The sequence below is a fragment of the Marmota monax genome, unplaced genomic scaffold, assembly GCF_021218885.2.
Source record: "Marmota monax isolate L192 unplaced genomic scaffold, Marmota_monax_Labrador192_F-V1.1 WCK01_AAM20220418_F8-fsc00191, whole genome shotgun sequence".
NCBI lineage: Eukaryota > Metazoa > Chordata > Mammalia > Rodentia > Sciuridae > Marmota > Marmota monax.
Window position 1 is genome coordinate 576,010 of NW_026693537.1, and position 19,614 is coordinate 595,623.

At 36.2% G+C, this 19,614-nt stretch overlaps 1 protein-coding gene across 1 annotated transcript in view; it reads right to left on the bottom strand.

Annotated features, from left to right (window-relative positions):
• Positions 1 to 327: 327 nt before the first annotated feature.
• Fbxo9 (F-box protein 9) overlaps positions 328 to 19,614 on the bottom strand; it is a 40,773-nt gene continuing 21,486 nt past the window's right edge. The window contains exons 8-13 of the mRNA XM_046458591.2: positions 7,174 to 7,292; positions 6,885 to 6,975; positions 5,827 to 5,922; positions 5,418 to 5,511; positions 3,700 to 3,851; positions 328 to 890 (exon numbers count right to left, since the gene is read on the bottom strand). Coding sequence (XP_046314547.1) covers positions 782 to 890; positions 3,700 to 3,851; positions 5,418 to 5,511; positions 5,827 to 5,922; positions 6,885 to 6,975; positions 7,174 to 7,292 — 661 coding nt within the window. The 3' untranslated portion in view covers positions 328 to 781. The remainder of the gene's footprint in view (positions 891 to 3,699; positions 3,852 to 5,417; positions 5,512 to 5,826; positions 5,923 to 6,884; positions 6,976 to 7,173; positions 7,293 to 19,614) is intronic.

Consider the following 19,614-nt stretch of genomic DNA (forward strand, 5'->3'; position numbering starts at 1 on the left):
AAATTGATGATGGGGATGAAAACCCAGGGACACAATCAGTCTTAACATATGAACTCTCTAAAATGCCTCATACTGAATTGTGGGAACTTTTTTTTTTTAATGTCAATATGAATTTGGAAGCAGATTTGAGTCAGATGAGCTTGTTGAAGAGTTCCAGTCCTTAGGGATTCACTCTTTGACACACACTTGTATAGTACCTGGATGAAGTCAGAACATAGTTTCAACTAAATATAAAGATGAATATTGAAATAAGGCAGTGTTTTTTAAGTCTTTGCTGGCTATCCTAGGACTGTTTATTAAATAATCTCACATTTTTAGTGAAATATATTTCCTTGAAAGAAACATTTATCTTTATTGGTTCAACAGTTTCAAACAAATCCAGAACAAGTTTTCACACTTTGAGCCTTAGTGCAAAGACACTATGTCATGCAGGAAATAAAATACTTATTCGGTAAAGCTCTCTCCTGATGCAATTAGATATTAAAATGATCAGGCAGAAGACAATTTATGTGATGGAAATTTGCTTGAAAAAGGACACGATTAAAACCTCTATTAAGGTTGTTCATAACATAATACTTATAATTTCAAAACAAAACACCCCAAGAATCAACTATCCCTTTAAATAAAAAAAATAATCAATTTATACTCTTCTTAAAAGAATTCCAACAATTTAAAATAAGTTCCAATTCCATATATATATATATGTACATTTATAACTTAGGTGCTCTTTTGCACTATATACTTTTATTCATGCAACAGTGATGGGACTGGACTTGAGGCTCTACAGTGGTCTTTCCGAGAAAGCAGTATAACTCCTTACTCTGGCAAAGAACAAGGGGGTGTACATCTTGTCAATCTCAAAAGCACTGACTGCAGTCTCACCAGTTGATCTGGAAAGAAAACACAAAATTATTAGTACTGGTATGGATCGGAACATCTCCCAAAGGCTCATTTGTTGAAGGCTTGGTCACCAATGCATCAATGTTCAAAGGTGGAGCTTGTGGAAAGTGACTGAAATTATGAGAGGTCTGAGCTCATCAGTGGGTTAACTCACTGATGAACAATCTGATGGCATTATAGAGGGTGACAGAAACTATAGGAGGTGAGGCCTAGTTAGAGGCATGTCCTGGAAGGAAATTTCTTGTCTCTGGAACCTTCCTTTTTCTCTTTCTCTGCTTCCTGGCTGCCGAGAGGAGAGCAATCTTCCCCTGCCTTACCTCAGCCCAAGGCAATGGAGCTGTCCCACCACGGACTGATAACCTCTGAAACATAAATCTTTCCTCCTCAGTTATTTCTCATAGTGATGAAAAGCTGACTAACAGGAAAATTCCAACTCCTTTAGAAACCTTCTGTGTTTGTAGGGGTGAGTTTATTTTATGCATCATTAACTTTTTAATTTTTAATTTATCTCAGTAAGTTCTAAGTAACTTAGGCACACTGTAGAACATTTAGAAAATTTAGGAAAGTATAAAGGTTACTAATTGTTCTACCACCCATATGAAGTACTTCTCATGCTTTTCCCAAGCACCTGTCTATGGAGGGATCATACTCCATCATTATTATGGTTTGGAGAGAAGGTGTTCCCCCAAAACTCCTGTTAATACAGGAATGTCTAGAGGTAAAATGATTGGATTGTGAGAGCTGCAACATAATCATTCTGTCCTTGTTTGAATGGACTGGGTGCTACCTGTAGATAGGTGGGGGTCTGACTGGAGAGTTTGGTCACTGGGGGCATGGCATAGAAAGGTTGTTCATTCAGAGGCCCCTTCCTCTCTCTGCTTTTTGACTCCATCATTACTCCTCTGGGCACTTCCACCATGATGTGCTGCTGCACCTCAGGCCCAGAGCAATGAAGTTGGCTGTCTATGGACTGAGACATGAGCCCCAAATAAACTTTTTCTCCTCTAAGTTGTTCTTATGAGGTATTTTGGTCTCACAGTAATGAAAAAGTAAAACAGTAATCCTGTTTCCTCTACATTATACTGCCTGTCTGAACAATTTATTTAATTCTTCTTTTGGAGATTCAGGTTGTTTTTGGTATTTGGCAATCTTAAAATGGTTTGGTTTTTTTTTGTGTGTGTGTGGTGCAGTGGATGGAACTGAGAGTCTCATGCATGCTAGGCAATTGTTCTATCACTGAGCTATAACCCCAGCCTTTTTCATTTTATCTTAAGAAAGGGTCTCACTCAATTGCCCAAGTTCACTTCAAACTTGGGATTCTCCTGCCTGAGCCTCATAAGTAGTTGGGATTATAGGTATATGCTACTGTACCCTACAATGTGGTACTTTTATTATGTCCTTCAAACATATTCCTAAATATTCCTAAGAGAATTTCTAAGATACATATAGATAATTTAAAACTCTTGTTAAAATATGTTTCAAAATAAATTATATTCCTAGAACAAAATACTTGCTTCCACAACGGAAAAATAACAGGTGAAGAAGAAGAAAAGCAGATGATAAATTATGCTACCACAGCCTTTTATTACACTGTTCCCACTAAAAAGAGACATAAGCAGAAAATTTAAGTGATTTTGCAAATATTAAAGTAAATCAATGTGATCACTAGTAGCTTCAAACAACACCTATTATAATATCCTTTTTGTCCTAAAAACAGATCCTAGTGAGTGCAGTGGCACTTGCCTACAATCCCAGCTACTTTAGAGGCAGAGGCAGGAGGACTGCAAGTTTGAAGCCAGCTTCAAGCAAGACCCTATCTCAAAAGGACTGAGGATGTAGCTCAGTGGTAAAGTGGCCCTGTATTTAATCCTCAATACTATCAAAACAATCAATAACCAGAACAAAACAAACAAACTAAAATACCTAGTCCCAGTTTTCTATGGGTCAAGCATGAAATATAGCTAATAAGTATTAGCTTGGTTCTACTTAATGGCTTTTCTTTCTTTGCACCAAATTACAAACAGAAGCAAAAAGGACTGGTAGCTAAGGTATACAAAGAAAAATATTCTCAGTTGTCAGAGCTTATCCAAATAAGTAGGGAAAAGTCATATGTAAGGTGGAAATGTAACGAGGAAAGTTTTCAATAATATGTCAAGATTGCAAACTTTCAGGATTTTTGATTCAATCTGAATGGTGAATCCTTAGTCATATACAGATATTCTTTCAAATCTACCACTGCTAACTTTAATTTATCAACATGAGTTGGTATTTCACTTCCAATTCCTTTGTTTTATTTAACTTATTTTTGTACTGCTCCTTTTTCACACACATCCTTCAGTTCATTGATTATTCCATACAGGTTAAATCCTACCTCATAAGGACCTTTAAACACAAGTCACCTACTATGTTTGACTTTGAAGTACATGAAATCTTATTATTTTTCATTTTATTTCCATTGATTCATCTTAAGGAATTCTAAAAAATAATACTGAACTGTAGGAGAGTAAAAATGATCTGGAAATTTAAAAGTGCCTTGAGTATGTCAATGAATAAGTAAGTAATAAAATGCCAATTTCATTTCCATGATGGTAGTACCAATTCACTGTGAGAGTGCTCTGCATGCTCTACTTCTTCACTTAGGCTTAGCCTTTTTAATTTTGGCCTTTTTTTTTGGTTTGCAGTAGTATTACATTGTGGTTTTGCTTTGTTACGCAAATTGAAAACATTTAAGAGTTTCCTGAGCTGGATATTAACTATACATTTATGCTAATTTTGGTACTTTTTATTGCATTCACCTACTTGTAGGTAATGTGACAAGAATGATGGATCCAGATGAGTTTGTTGAACCTCTGGTGGCCACTGGAACACAGCTGTAGCCCCACATGAAAACTGTGATCTGCTTCTTGTACAGGGACACGACGAAAATATCTATATTTGTAGTCAAGTGGTTTCTGTAAAAGAAAAGGTGCATGAGCAATAACAAAGCTATTACACTTGTATATAAACATTTATGTGATATATTATGTAAGAGTAACACTGGAAGTAACAATATTTGCACAAAATAGAGAGCTGTCTTGGGCATCACTTATATAAAAGTGTACAAGTTCTTTGAAAAATGGCAGGCACTCTAAAAATATAAGGTTTCCCCCATCATCATAATAACTCCATGTGTTAAACATGACTGCATTATTTCTACTAATGGCTGAAGAAAAGAAGATCCAGAGAGGTCAAACAAATTAACCAAAGTTAAACTACCATCCCTTAAACCTAGTACTTCCTTCTACTAAAAAACACTAGGAATATTTTATTAGAATGTGATAAACTGGTACAAGCTGCAGAAAAAGTGCAGAGTAAAACTTAATGGAGAAATAGATGTGACAAGGTTCATTAAATCACACTTTTGTAAACGCTAAAGCACAAAAATGGAAACACTGTGAATGGTTTCATTATAAAAGAAAACTGAAAATCTTCATGGTATTTCCTAAACACTTATATTAGACAGAGCCTACTCAACTAGAGTCTTATAATTCCCAATTTTGACCTCAGAACACTCTTGGTTGTAGTCAAAGCAGTTATCTCTGTTCCTTAGACTGCTGCCCTGCATTCTCAGGGAGGCAGAGAAGCTAGTGACAGGTGGTTACAAGCAGAGAGGACTCACAGATGAAATGCTGCCCTATTTTGATACATGAGGCTAGAGAAGAGGGATTTCATACAACAAATTCCTTTCGAAACCTACTATTTACAAAGGCAATAGGCAAATACTTATTCTACTTACCTACCAACTGATTTCTTACATACACATTATGTTTTTTAACCAGGATTTAAAAAAATACATAAGGAGAAAGTTGTATAAAAAATTAGGTCTAGGGGAGGGGGGACAGTAGAGGATAGGAAAGGCAGCGGAGCACAACAAACACTAGTATGGCAACATGTAAATCAATGGATGTGTAACTGATGTGATTCTGCAATCTGTATACGGGGTAAAAATGGGAGTTCATAACCCACTTGAATCAAAGTGTGAAATATGATATATCAAGAACTATGTAATGTTTTGAACAACCAATAATAAAAAATTTAAAAAAAATTAGGTCTTCAATCTGTTAAGAGAATTTAAAGTACTCTAGAATACAGAATATATCAGTAATCACATTTGCTTAGCATTTTTTTTTTTTTCTGCAAGAACAGGAGGAAGGAAAGCAGATTTCTAGTAGAAACTGAAATTCTCTCCAAGATACCTTTATATTTACTATATGGCTAACTTAGAAAGAAAAAACCTCTATGATTCAAAGTGAGAAGAGACAGAAAATATATTCAGGTTTAATTTTTTCACAGGAGATTTTGGCTTTACCTTTCATGTATAAAATCACTAGACTAAAAAAAGGAAACTCTCCAGCTCCCCTCAGATACTTTAAGTTGCCATATATTTTGTGAAGTAGTATAATAAAACAGCACTTTATTCTGAGAATGCTTGAATCAATAGTTAAATGAAAATTCTCAATTCCACCTTGCATACTCACTTCTTCTTTTTTCTTAGTTATTACAGCAAATACTTTGGTCTGATTGTCTGTATCTTGTGACAAGCGATAATGACCCAGCAGAATTGCATCGGTTCTAAAAAATAAAAACAACACTTTATTTATCAGTTACTGTGAGTATTTAAGTAATCTAGGAAGTTATGAATTACAATAGCATTTACTCAACTTGCCTAAAGACAATCAGGTTATAAGTGAACCTTGATTCCAAGTCCCCCCAAACCTACTAAAGTATATTCTCTTGGAAGAGGCCCTGGTATTTTCACAACTGTCTTCCCCACCCCCATGATTGCTTTTTTGATTATCCAGGATTAATAATCCAATATTAATGTAAGCACTAGCTTACATGAACCTGAAAATGTGAACTGCATAGAAAGTTACAAAAAAATACTACCTGGTATTCCTAGTTCTTAGACGCGGAACAATGGACTGAGGCTCTTCAGGGGTTGTCAACATCATCACATGGCCATCAGGAAAGAATCTTATGTATCTACATTAAAAAAAAAAAAATCACCAGGCTGGGGTTGTGGCTCAGTGACAGAGTACTTGCCTAGCATGTGTGAGGCACTGGGTTTGATCCTCAACACCACATAAAAATAAGTAAATAAAATAAAGGTATTGTGTCCATCTACAACTACAAAATATTAAAAAAAAAAAAGAAAAAGGAAAATTTAAAAATCAAAGCATACTATACACACAAAGCATAAAACAAGTCCTTATTTTTCAGTATCTAAACCTGTTCATGGTTTTGAAACCAAAACTGAAATACCATGGGCCAAAAAACTGAAAAAATATCACTGAAGCAAAATTTGATGGACAATCTGTTAGTCCAGTTGGTTTTGTTTTTTTCCCATTTCCCTTAGGGGGAACTGGTAAACTTAATTTCACTCACTGAATAAAAATGAAATATTGCTCTTTTATTAAAGTTCTTTGCTTTTCTAAAGCACTAATTAATGTCACACAAAAAGTAAAATCTGATAATTAATACATACATCTATTTCTCAATGACAGTAATATTTGGTGAACTGTGAATAACTATGGCTAGATAAAAAGCTATTTGAGGGCTGGGATTGTGGCTCAGTGGCAGAGCACTTGCCTAGAATATGTGAGGCACTGGGTTCGATTCTCAGTACCACATATAAATAAATAAAATAAAGATCCACTGACAACAAAAAAATTTTAAATAAAAAAAAAAAAGCTATTTGAAAAAGTAAATAGGTAAAGCCATGACAAAAGAAAAGGAGAGCTTGAAAATATATTTAGAGGCCAGAAGGAATTACATAATTTACATTAAACTTTTGGTTTGAGCGCAGTTTCTATGTCATAACACTGGATAAAAACACCAAGGGGCTTTTGTGGATAAACCAAATGTGACAAAGAGCAGACCAAATAACTATTGAGCTAATACTTGGAGAGAGAATTTTCCACTCACTCAGTTTACTACAGTTGTACCTGTAATATTCCACTTGGTGCCAGGCTCTATAGAAACCATCAAGAGACTGTTCCCCTTGACGAATATATGTAGTTTTACTGATATACACGCCTATTAACAACAAAAAAATTTTAAAAGCACATAAATAAAACTTTAAAAGTTACAATCATAACACATATCCAGCTTTATTTTTATTGTTTCCTTTAAATATGCTCATAGTACTTATATTTATTACAGAAAATTAAAATCATGTAATTATCAAATACATCACATATCATTATTTCTCCTGGGTTCTAGGGTCCAACTTACCATCAAATCGAACACGAGGCCGTTCTAAAAACATCTCTCTCCATGATGAGTAAGGAACAAGTTTAATACAGCTTCTGCCCCACACTTTCAGGCAGGCCAGACGCCATATTTCAGGGTCTCTAGGTTTAAAAAAAAAAAAAAAAAAGGACAACATCAAATATAAAAAGGTAACCTATAGGTAGCCGTAAAAATTTCTGCTATCAACTATCCTTTTTTCAACAAGTATTTATTAAGCACCTGCATGGCACAGTTCTAAGGGAGAGAATAAAAGGCAAGGGAAAGGCTCTGTTCCTTTAATGATAAAAAAGTAAAATGAGAGAGAAAACTTTCAGGCAGTATACTCAGTACAAAAATTCAATTGACAAAGTAGAATAAGTGGACAGGAATGATAATGTGTTGAGGAAACAGACTACTTCAGAGAAAATGGCTGGGAGAGGTCTCTGGGAAGGTATTGCCGGGATGGGAAAGAGTATGCTGGGCAGCAGCCACAATAAGTACAAGGCTCAGAGGCCAAAGGGTGACCTGTGGGCTCAGCTAAGAGTCAGAAGTAGCATGTGGCTGCAGCAAGGTGAGAAGAGACTACATAATCTAACAGGTAGTAAGGAACAGATGAGGTAAGTACCTTATAGCAGGGAGTGACTATTTATACAAGATGGAAGCCAATGGAGCATTTTATGCATGATTTATGCTTTTAAAAGATCACTGTGGTGGGGTTGGGGTTGTGGCTCAGTGGTAGAGTGCTTGCCTAGCATGTGTGAGGCACTGGGTTCGATTCTCAGCACCATATACACATAAATAAAATAAAGGTCCATCAATAGCAAAATAAATAAATAAATAAATAAATAAAAGATCACTGTGGGAATGTCAGGCATGGTGGTGCATGCCTAATCCCAGAGACTTGGGAGGTTATGGCAGGAGGATCACAAGTTCAAGCCCAGCATGAGCAACTTAGCAAGACCCCATCTCAAAATGAAAAATTAAAATGGCTCAGTGGTAAAGAGTCCTTATTTTGTACCCCCCAAAAAGAGATCACTGTGGGAGAGAGGGCAGATCAAGATGGTAGGACAGGACTCTGATAAATTTAACAGAAATTGAATGAAAAAAATCTGAAATCCTGAGCTGAAAAATACAATGAATGACACAATTCAACAGAGCATCAACAGAAGAAGTGATCAAGCAAAAGAATTTGTGAAGATAGGTTATTTGAACAGTCAAGAAGAGGAAAAAAGAAAAAAATGAAGGTAGGTCAGGAAACTTATGGGATAGTATCAAAAGAGCAAACGTAGTAATTAGTGGTGCTCAAAAGAGTAGAGAATGAAAAAAGAATAGAAAGCTTTTCTTTCCTTCTTTTTCTTTGCTGACGATTGAACCCAGAGCCTTGCATGTACCAGGCAAGTGCTCTTCCACTCAGCTACATCCTCAGCCCTGGTAAAGACCTTATTTAAAGAAATAACAGTAGACAACTTTCCAAACCTAGAGAAAGATAAATATCCAGGTATGTGAAGTTCAAAAAATTCCAATCAGATACAAACCCAAATAAGACTCTTTCATGACATATCATAATCAAACTGTTAAAGATCAAAAAGAGGATACTGAAATCAGAAAAAAAAAATAAAAGGAAAGAAAGAAAAAAAGCAAATGACTTGTAAGGAAGTTCCAATATGCCTCGCAGCAGACGTCTCAACAGAAACTTAAAAGACCAAGAGAATGTAGGACAATATAGTTCGAGTGCTAAAAGGAAAACAAAAACAAAAACAAAACCAACAACCTGCCAGTTGAAGATGAAGGATCCAACATGGCTAAAGAGAGGTGCTCTGCATGCAACTCTACCACAGAGAACCAGGGCAATCAAGGAAAACCTATATTTCAAGGAGAGTGATTATAGAAGAACTCTGGAAATGAGCAAGGAAGTGATGAGAACTCTAAAAAGCAAGGAGAATTAGAAAGGCAACATGGAGAAAAGAACAAAGTAAATCACAACTTCAATCCTAGTGTCCAGTCCGAGGAGCTCCACACTGCTAATAAAAGGGAAGCAGGAAATACCAGCAACTGCCATCGCACCAGGAGACTGGCATCCTAACTACAAACTTCCATGGTCCTTACAAGCTTTAAGTACAATCTGGGAAGCTGGCTAAGAGTGGCTGCCCGTCTCCTAAAAGGGAACTCACATTGGATGTCCCCTACCCTCCAGAACCCCCGAGCTGCTACAACACCCATGGCAAGATTCCACCCTGCCTTAGGTGCCATCAGTTCTGGTTTTCTATAGCACAGCAGAGTGACTACTGGTTAAAAAATGATTTATGCTATTTAAAAATGACTAGAAATATGAAATTCCCAGCACATAAAAATAATTTATATTTGAGGAGATGGAAGTGCTTATTACCCCAATTTGATTGAGGTACACTGTATACATACATGTATTGGGTTACTATAATATACATTGTAAAGAAGTACGTTTCAATTTAAAAAGGGGGCATAACAAGATGACACTTGAATTAAGATTTTCCTGTAATCTCTTTCTATAGAAATACCAAACTGTTCACAGCTACTTATGCACCAAACTACCTTCAAGTGCTAAGAAAATCAGGTGCCTGCAGTATAACAAAATGGAAAAAAAGCATTGAAGAAGGAAAAGAGATGCCCTTGTCACACCTGCCAACTCCAAGCAGCTCTACATGGAGAGAGAATTAAGTCCAGGCCTTGAACTTAAAATCTAGTACCAGGCCTGCCATGGTGAAACCTAGGCTGGGCAAAAACCCAACCCCTACTGTCAGGACAACACCCAGGACTGAGCCTATGGAATTGAGTTAGGCCAGGAGGCCAACTCCCGCTACCACTTTTCCTTAGGCAATAAAGAGGAGACAAGACTTTACTTACTGGAAAGTAGGGTACAAAAGCTAGCAGAGAGCCTTGGAGTCTAGTACCAGTCCTGCTGAGGTGATACCAAACACTGGGGTAGAAACTGAAGGCCTTATACACAGGCCACACCTCACAGATGGAGACTCTAGAACAGCCCTGGCGCTTGGTGGAGACCTGTGTGCCAGTAATACACTTGAGTTTTGCCCTACATCAGTTCCAGCCTTAGAATGGACCACAGGCACACCCAGTGCAGGCTACTTGCAGCTGGGAGACTTAAGTACAACCAAGCTCAACACCAGCCTTGACAGACAAGGGGTTATTTCCACTACCCATCTCTCCAACCCCAGGTAGCACAGTTATCACCAGGCCAGTGCTCCAGAAGGGGAGCACTACTCCAGCACAAAGCAAAGACCTGCATCCAAGTGGGATGAACTATGTTTTGGCCGGCATCACTGCCCGCTGTGGCATGGACCCTAGTGCACCCTTGAGCTATTCAGGTCCTTGTGGATGTGAGACTCAGGCACAACCCATCTTACCATCAGCCTGGATTGGAGAAGTCTGCCTTCAACAATGCATAGCATGGTGTAAGACCCCACATGCTGGGGATAGGACAGTTCAGTAAGCACAAGAGTTTGCCCTGGATCTCAGTACTGGATAATTTAAAACCTGATACTCAGCAGATCCTAATGGTCCCTATCCTTAGGCCTTCTTGTGAATGGAACCTGTGGAATAGTTCTAATGCATGGGTAAGACACATAGCCCTAGTCCATCAGATTGCTATTCCAGCTGGCATCACTTGTGACAAATTGCAGTGGTCTTGGGCCACAAATCTACCTCAGCAATAGGCAGCCCATAGCAATGTGGGCCACTGCCCTACTCCAGTGTTACTGCTAATCTTAGCAGGCTGTGAGCTCAAGGGTATGAGACGGCTTGGAAGCATGGGTCACCACACCCATGATGTAGGAGCACAGGGATGGTCCACATATGATAGCCTGCATCCTGAATTCCTGCACACAACAGACAAAACACTGCACCCTCGGAGCAGTCAGCTGCAGGCCCCTGAGGTGGCAAACCAGAACCAGTTGGTGGGTAGTCCATAGGAACTAGGGAAGTGACTCCTGTGCCCTAGCAACTCTGGAGGGATCCACAGTCAAAGAATGATGGACACCTGCTAAATGTCAAATGAAATCCAAACCAAGATTCAACAAGAATTTTCTTCACCTTTGCATGGTTTATTATAAATAACTCTAATGTCAACTGAGATCACATATATCATTCTCTAACTTGATTGACAGTTATTACCCTAAAGGCCAATATTGCAATTTATCTTTAACCCATTTGATTGTATATCTTCTTCTTCTTCTTCTTTTTTTTCTTTTGGTTGAAAACAGGGACACTTTACCTCTGAGCTACATTCCCAGCCCTTTTTACTTTTTGAGACAGGGTCTTGCTAAGTTGCTTGCACCTTGCTAAGTTGCTGACATTGACCTTGAACTTGTGATCCTTCTGCCTCAGCCTCCCAAGTTGCTGGGATGACAGGCATGCTCCACAGTGCCTGGCTGAATGCATGTTCTCTAATTATTTAAAGCATTAATTGGAATCAACCTTTCTATCTTTGTTTATTTGTCCTCTTATATTATCTGCTACTACCACAAACAGCCACCATTCATTTCTCCTTTCTACTTTGGTGTACATTATTCTTTTCTATATTTTCTTTCTCTCTTTTTTGCCCAATCTTTCTTCTTTTCTCCTTTTAGTCCTCATTTAATGTTATAGCAATTTTGCTAAATTTAATAACTTATTTTTCAACCTACCCCAGAACTTTACTACAAAGTTTATACCTGGATTTGAGGAACTGGGAGAACAGTATCAACAAGCTTTTTGGTTTTCCTAAGTTTAAACAATATGAGGCTTGGCTCTCAAGTGATTGTAGTAAATAGGGTTCAGTGGCACCTCTCAAAGTGGTGCTGATAATGGATCAAGCAGTGGTCACACACTGACTTAAAACATCAATAGATGGATATTCACCCAACCTAGGGCTCTTAAGAGAAAGAAATTCACAGAGTAGAAGTGATAACTATTCCAGGAGATAGGTAAAATTGAGAGCCAATAATGCTTCAACAACTGACTCCATTGACAACACAGTGGAGGAAATGTCAGAGAAAGAATTTAGAAAGTTCATAATTAAAATGTTGTATAAGCTAAAAGAAGATGTAAACAATAAAATTAGAGAGAAAATAAGGAAGTGAAAGATCACTTTCAATGAAGAGAGATTCTGAGAATCAAACAGAAATTCTGGAAATGAAAGACTCAAAAAAAGCCAATTAAAAATTCAATGGAAAGCATCACCTATAAATTAGACAATTTTGAAGACAGATTTTCAGGTATATAATCTTGAAAATAAAGCCAACCATAAAGAAAAGATGTTAAGAGACTATGACCAGAATATTCAAGAAATCTGGGATAACATCAAGGGGCCAAATTTATGCCAGGCATCATATCATGTCTCTATAATCCCAGCATCTTGAGAGGCTGAGGTAAGAGGATTACAAATCCAAAGTCAGTCTCAACAACTTGGTGGCCCTAAGCAACTTAGGAAACCCCATCTCAAAAAAGAAAATAAAAAGGGCTAAGGACATGCTCATGGATTAAGTGCCCCTGGGTTCAATCCCCGATACAAAAACAAACAAACAAGCCAAATTTAAGACTTATTGGGATAGATGAAGGCTCTGAAATACAAAATAATGGGATACACAATCTTTTCAATGAAATAATATCTGAAATTTTTCCAAACCTTAAGAATGAGATGGAAATTCAGATATAAAAAGCATATAGGACTCCAAATATATAAAATCACAACAGATCTACTCTAAGACACATAATAATAAAAATGCCTAACATACAGAATAAGGATAGAATTTTAACAACTGCAAGAGAAAAGCACCTGGTCACATTTAGAGGTAAACCAATGCAGATTTCAACTGATTTCTCAACCCAGACCCTAAACACCAGGAGGGTTTGAAATAACATATACTTTGCTCTGAAAGAAAATGAATGCCAACTAAGAATACTATACCTAGGCAAAAGCTAGCTTCAGAATTTAAGATGAAATAACCTTCCATGATAAACTGAAGCTACAAGAATTCATAACCAGGAAGACTGTACTACAAAACATACTCAAATATTTCATGAAGTAATTAAAAAAAAAACAGTGATGAATAGTCAATTAAAGGAGAATAAAGTCCAACTTAGAAATACATCAAATGGCACAAATAAGTAGCATCTCTGCATAACAATACTGGATGTAAATGGTCTAAGCTCTTTAATCAAAAGACATATATTGACAGATTGGATTAAAAAACAAGACTTAACAATATTGTTTATCAACTCACAGGCACAGACATCCACAGTCTGAAAGTGAAGGATGAGAAAAGACATACAATGCAAAAGGAACTTGAAAACAAGCAAGGGTAGCTACTCTTTTACCAGACAAAGTAGATAGTAAATATTTATGTCCCAAACAATGGTACATCTATATATATACAACAAATCCTTCTCAAAACTAAGAATCAAACAGACCACAATAAAATAATGTCAGGTGACTTTAACAGACCTCTATCATCACAACATAGATCTTCCAGACATAAACTAAAGATTCTACTAAACTAAAAAATACAATAATCTGGACCTAACAGACATATAAAGAACATTTCATCCATCAATGATTTAATTCATTTTCTTCTCAGCAACATATGAAATATTTTAGGAAACAGATATATTTTAGGTTACAAAACAAATCTTAGCAAATATGAAAAAAATGGAGATAATACCTTCACTCTATCAGATCATAATAGAATGAAAGGAGAAATCAATGGTAAGATACAAAACAGAAAATTCTCTAACACCTGGAGATTAAATAATACACTTTTGGCTGGGCATGGTGGTGCACACCTGTAATCCCAGAAGCTTAGGAGGCTGAGGCTGCAAGTTCAAAACCAGTCTCAGCAACTTAGTGAGGCCCTAAGCAACTTAGTGAGGTCTTGTCTCAAAATAAAAATAGAGAAGGGCTGGAGATGTAGTTCAGTGGTTGAGCATCCCTGGGTTCAATTTCCAGGTACCTGCACCCCCCAATACACTTTTAGATGATAAATAGATACCAGAAGAAGTCAGGGGAAAAATAAGAACGTTCTTAGAAATTAATGAGAATAGTGATGAAACATCAAAATCTCTGGGACAGTAGGAAGGCAGTGCTAAGAGGAAAGTTTATAACACTGAGTTTATACATTAAAATATTAGAAAGATGTCAAATAAATAACCTAACATGGCCCCAGAAAAGGAACAAACACCCAAATCAGCAAAAGACAGGAAATAATAAAAATCACATCAGAAATTAATGGAATTGAGAATAAAAAACAATACATAAGATCAATAAAATGAAGAGTTCATTTTTGAAAGCATAAACAAGACTGAAAACCCCTTAGTCAAACTAACCCAAATAGAGAAAATTAACAAAAGTAGAGATGAAGTATCATGACAGTCACTACTGAAATCCCGAAGATTACCAGAAACTATTTTGAAAATTTGCACTTCAATAAGCTAAAAAATCTTGAAGATATTGACAAATTCCTAGAGACATATGACCTACCCAAATTGAACCATGAGGCTACAGAAAACTTAAACAAATCATTATCAAGTAATGGAAATGAAGCAGCTATCAAAAGCCTTCCAAAACAGAAATACCCAGAACTGGATGGATTCTCAGTTGAGCTGTACCAGAACTTAAAAAACTAATATCAATACCTCTCAAATTATTCCATGAAATAGAAAAGAGGGAACACTGCTAATCATTCTACAAAACCAGTATCACCCTCATACCAAAACTCAACTAAAACATATCAAGAAAAAAATTTCAGGTCAATATCCTTCATGAACATAGATACAAAATTTCTTAATATTGGTAAACCACATACAAAAACACATTAAAAGGATAGTGCACCATGATCAAGTGGGTTTCATCCCAGGGATACAAGGTTGGTTCAACATATGTAAATCAATAGAAAAAGCCTTTGACAAAGTATAGCGCCCATTCATGTTTAAAACACTGGAAAAATGAGGGATAGAAGAAACTTGTCTCAATATTGTAAAGGCCATATGTGACAAACCCAAGGCCAATTACACTAAATGGAGAAAAACTGAAAGCATTTCCTTTAAAAACAGGAACAAAACAAGGATGCCCACTTTCAACACTCCTATTCAACATAGTCCTTGAAACTCTAGCCAGAGCAATAAGGCAAGAGAAGGAAATTAAAGGGATACAAATAGGAAAAGAAGAGCACAAATTATCTGTTTGCTGGTAACATGATCCTATATCTAGAAGACTAAAAATGCCACCAGAAGATTTTTAGAGATGATAAATAAATTCAGCAAAGTAGAGGATACAAGATAACACTTATGTTCCTATACTCCAATAATGAATCGGTTGAAAAGAAATTGGGAAAACTATCCCATTCACAATAATCTGAAAACAAAACAAAATGAAAAAAACAAACAATAACAACAACAACAACAACAACAAACCTTGGGAATCAACCTAACAAAAGGGTAAAAGACCTCTACAATGAAAACTTTTGAACACTAAAGAAAGAAACTGAATACCTTAGAAGAGAGGAAAGACCTCCTATGTTCTTGGATAGGCAGAATTAATATTGTCAATTACCAAAAACACTATATAGATTCAACACAATCCCCACAAAATTCGAATGACATTCTTCACGGAACTAGAAAAAGTAGTGCTGAGGGGCTGGGGATGTGTCTCAAGTGGTAGCGCGCTCACCTAGCATGCATGAGGCACTGGGTTTGATTCTCAGCACCATATAGAAATAAGATAGAGATATTGTGTCCACCTAAAACTAAAAAATAAATATTTTAAAAGGAAAAAAAAAAGAAAAAGAGTGCTGAAATTCATTTGGAAAAATAAGAGATTCAATAGCCAAAGCCATCCTTGGTGAGAAAAGTGAAGTTGAAGGCATCACAATAATGGAGCTCAAATTATACAACAGAGCAATAGTAACAAAAACACCACGGTACTGGCACCCAAAGAGACATGAAGACCAATGGAACAGAACAGAAAACACAGAGACAAACCCACAGAAATACAGTTATTCCATACTAGACAAAGGTACCAAAAACATAACTTTGGAGAAAAGATAGCCTTTTAAACAAATGGTGCTGAAGAAAACTGGAAATCCATATGTAGAAGAATAAAATTTGATGCTTATTTCTCACTCAGCACAAAAATCATCTGAAACTGGATAAAAAAACCTAGGAATTAGACCAGAAGCTCTGCAACTGCTAGAAGAAAATATATGCCCAACCTTCCAAAATGGTGGCACAGGAACCTACTGACTTAATAACTGATTTTCTTAACACTCCTAATGCACAAGAATAAAATCAATAAGTAGGATGTCATCAAATTAAAAAGCATCTTCACAGCAAAGAAAACAATTGAGAACATGAAGAGAGAATGGGAGATCATCTTTGCCACTTGCTCCTCAGAGCATCAATATTTAGAATATACACAGAACTCAAAAAACTTAACACTAAAAACAAACACCAAGAAACCCAATCAATAAATGGGCAAAAGAACTAAAGAGAAACTTCTCAAAAGAATACAAATTGTCAACAAATATTTGAAAAAATGTTCAATATCTCTAGCAATTAGAGAAATGCAAATCAAAACTACATTGAGATTACATCTCATTCTAGTCAGAATGATAATTATCAAGAATACAAATAATAAATGTTGGCAGTAGAGAAAAGGATACATTCATACACTGTTGGTAGGACTGCAACTTCATGCAACCACTCTGGAAAGCAATATGGATGTTCCTCATAGAACCAGAAATGGAACCACCATATCACCCAGCTATCCTACTCCCAATATATATACAAAAGATCTAAAAATCAGCATACCACAGTGATACAGCAATTCACAATGTTTATAGCAGCACAATTCATAATAGCCAACTATGGAACCAAACTAGATACTCTTCAACAGATGAATGGATAAAGAAAATGTGGTGTATATACACAATGGAGTATTAGTCATAAAGAAGAATGAAATTACTGCATTTGCCAGTAAATGGAAGAAACTGGAGACGATCATAGTAAGTGAAACAAGCCAGTCTCAAAAAGTCAAAGGTTGAATATTTTCTCTGATATACAGAAGCCAATCCAAAATAAAGCGAGGACAAGGAGAAAGAAAAGGGAGAGGGAATTTCATCAAAATAGAGGAAAGATCAGTAGAGTAGGTAAACGGGATTAAGAGGGAGGAAGGAGGGATGGGAAAAGAAAAGAACAAGTGGAATGAATCCGACTGAACTTTCATATGTAAATATATGAATATAGCACAGTGAATCCCGATATCAAGTATATACATAAGACACTAATTTAAAAAAACTGTAAATAAATTGTAGAAGATCAGTAGAGGGAAGTGAACAGGGGGTAGAGGAGGGGAGGAGAGAAGTGTTGGAGACTGTATCTAGTAAACTATGTTCTGTGCTTTTGTGATTATGTTAAAATGTATCCTTTTTATACATAAATAAAAAGAATCAATAATAAAATCTCATCAAATTTCACACTTTAAATAGATGCAATCAATTGTATTTCAATAAAGCTGTTTTTTTTAAATTCTAAAAAAATCCTTGATCTACAAAATATACTCAGCAAATTAAAAACATAGCCTAAGAATCAATAGCAGGATAGATCAAACAGAGGAAAGAATTAGCTTGAAGACAGACTATTTGAAAACATAAAGTTGAAGGAAAAAAGAAAGGAGCAAGAAAGTTTATGAATTTAGGACAGTACTAAAAGAATAAATATTCAGGTAATTTGGGTTCAAGAAGGGCTTGAGGATGTCAAAGGGATAGAAAACTTATTAAAATTATAAGAGAAAACTTTCCAAACCTAGAGGATACAAATATCCTTATACAGAAAAGTGAAAGGTTACCAGAAAAATTTAAGCCAATCTACCCCAAGACAGCTTACAATCAAGCTCTCAAAGGTAAATGACAGAAAAAATAATCACGTGGTATTACAATTCTCCTGACAGCAGACTTCTCAGTAGAAAGTTTACAGACCAGGAGAAAGTGGCATGAGTACTGAAGGAAAAAACTTGTCAACCAAAAATACTGTACCCAGAAAAGAAAGATATCCTTTAGGAATGAAAGAGGAATAAAGACATTCCTAAACAAAAGCTGAGCGAATATATCTCCACCAAACCTATTCCATAAGAAATGCTAAAGGAAGTTCTTCAAACTGAAACAGATACTACTAAGAAAGAAGAAAACTCACTGGTTAAGAGTAATTATACAAACGGGCTGGGGATGTGGCTCAAGCGGTAGCGCACTTGCCTGGCATGCGTGCGGCCCGGGTTCGATCCTCAGCACCACATACAAACAAAAATGTTGTGTCCACGGAAAACTAAATAAATAAATAAATATTTAAAAAAAAAAAAAAAAAAAAGAGTAATTATACAAACAAATTCAGAATGCTCTGAATGGGTAAGCCATTCATATTACTATGAAGCTAAAAAACAAAACAATTAAAAATGTACAGATCTAATGCAATCTCCATCAAAACACCAATGACATTCTTCAAGGAACTAGAAAAAAAACAATTCAAAAATTATACAGAGCACAAAAATCTCAGAATAGCTAAAATCATACTTAGTAAAAAGAACATAGCAAGGGGCAGTATATCACCTGACTTCAAAACATTACAGAGCTTTAGTAATCAGAACACGAAGCTACTGGCATAAAGTCAGACACACAGAACAGAACAGAGGGCCTAAAAGGAAGCCCATGCATCTCTAGCCAACTGATTTTTTGACAAAGAGGCTAAGAACATGCACTGGAGAAAGGATAACCTCTTCAGTAAATGGTGCTGGGAAAATTGGCTCTTTGTATAAAGATTAAGGAAGCCAGTTACAAAAATCAATTCAAAATGGGTTAAAGACTTAAATGTAAGACCTGAAATTATGAAAACAGTAGAAGAAAACATAGAAGAAACTTCAGAAGGTTGGAATGGGCACGAATGTTTTGGACAAGACCTCAAAAGCAAATATTGACAAATGGGATTATATCAAACTGATGAATTTCTGCACAGCAAAGGTAACAATCTACATAGACCAGAAATAAAGGAATATCCTATAGAGTAGGAAAAAATATTTGCAGACTACATATTTGACAACAAGCTGATATCTAAAATGTATAAGGGACTCTAAAAACTCAATATATCCCAATTAAAAGTGGGTAATAGGCCAGCACAGTGGCATACACCTGTATCCTCAGAGATTTGGGATGCTAAAGTAGGAGGATTCCAAGTTCAAGGCCTTGCTACTTAGAGAGGATCTGTCTCAAAAAAAATTAAAAGGGCTGAAGATGTAGCCTGGGTTTAATCCCCAGTATCAACAACAACAACAAAAAAGTGGGTAATAAATCTCAATAGACATAAAATACAAATGGCCAATACATACATAAAAAATGCTTAGCATCAGTAATTAGCAGAAATGCAAATCAAAAC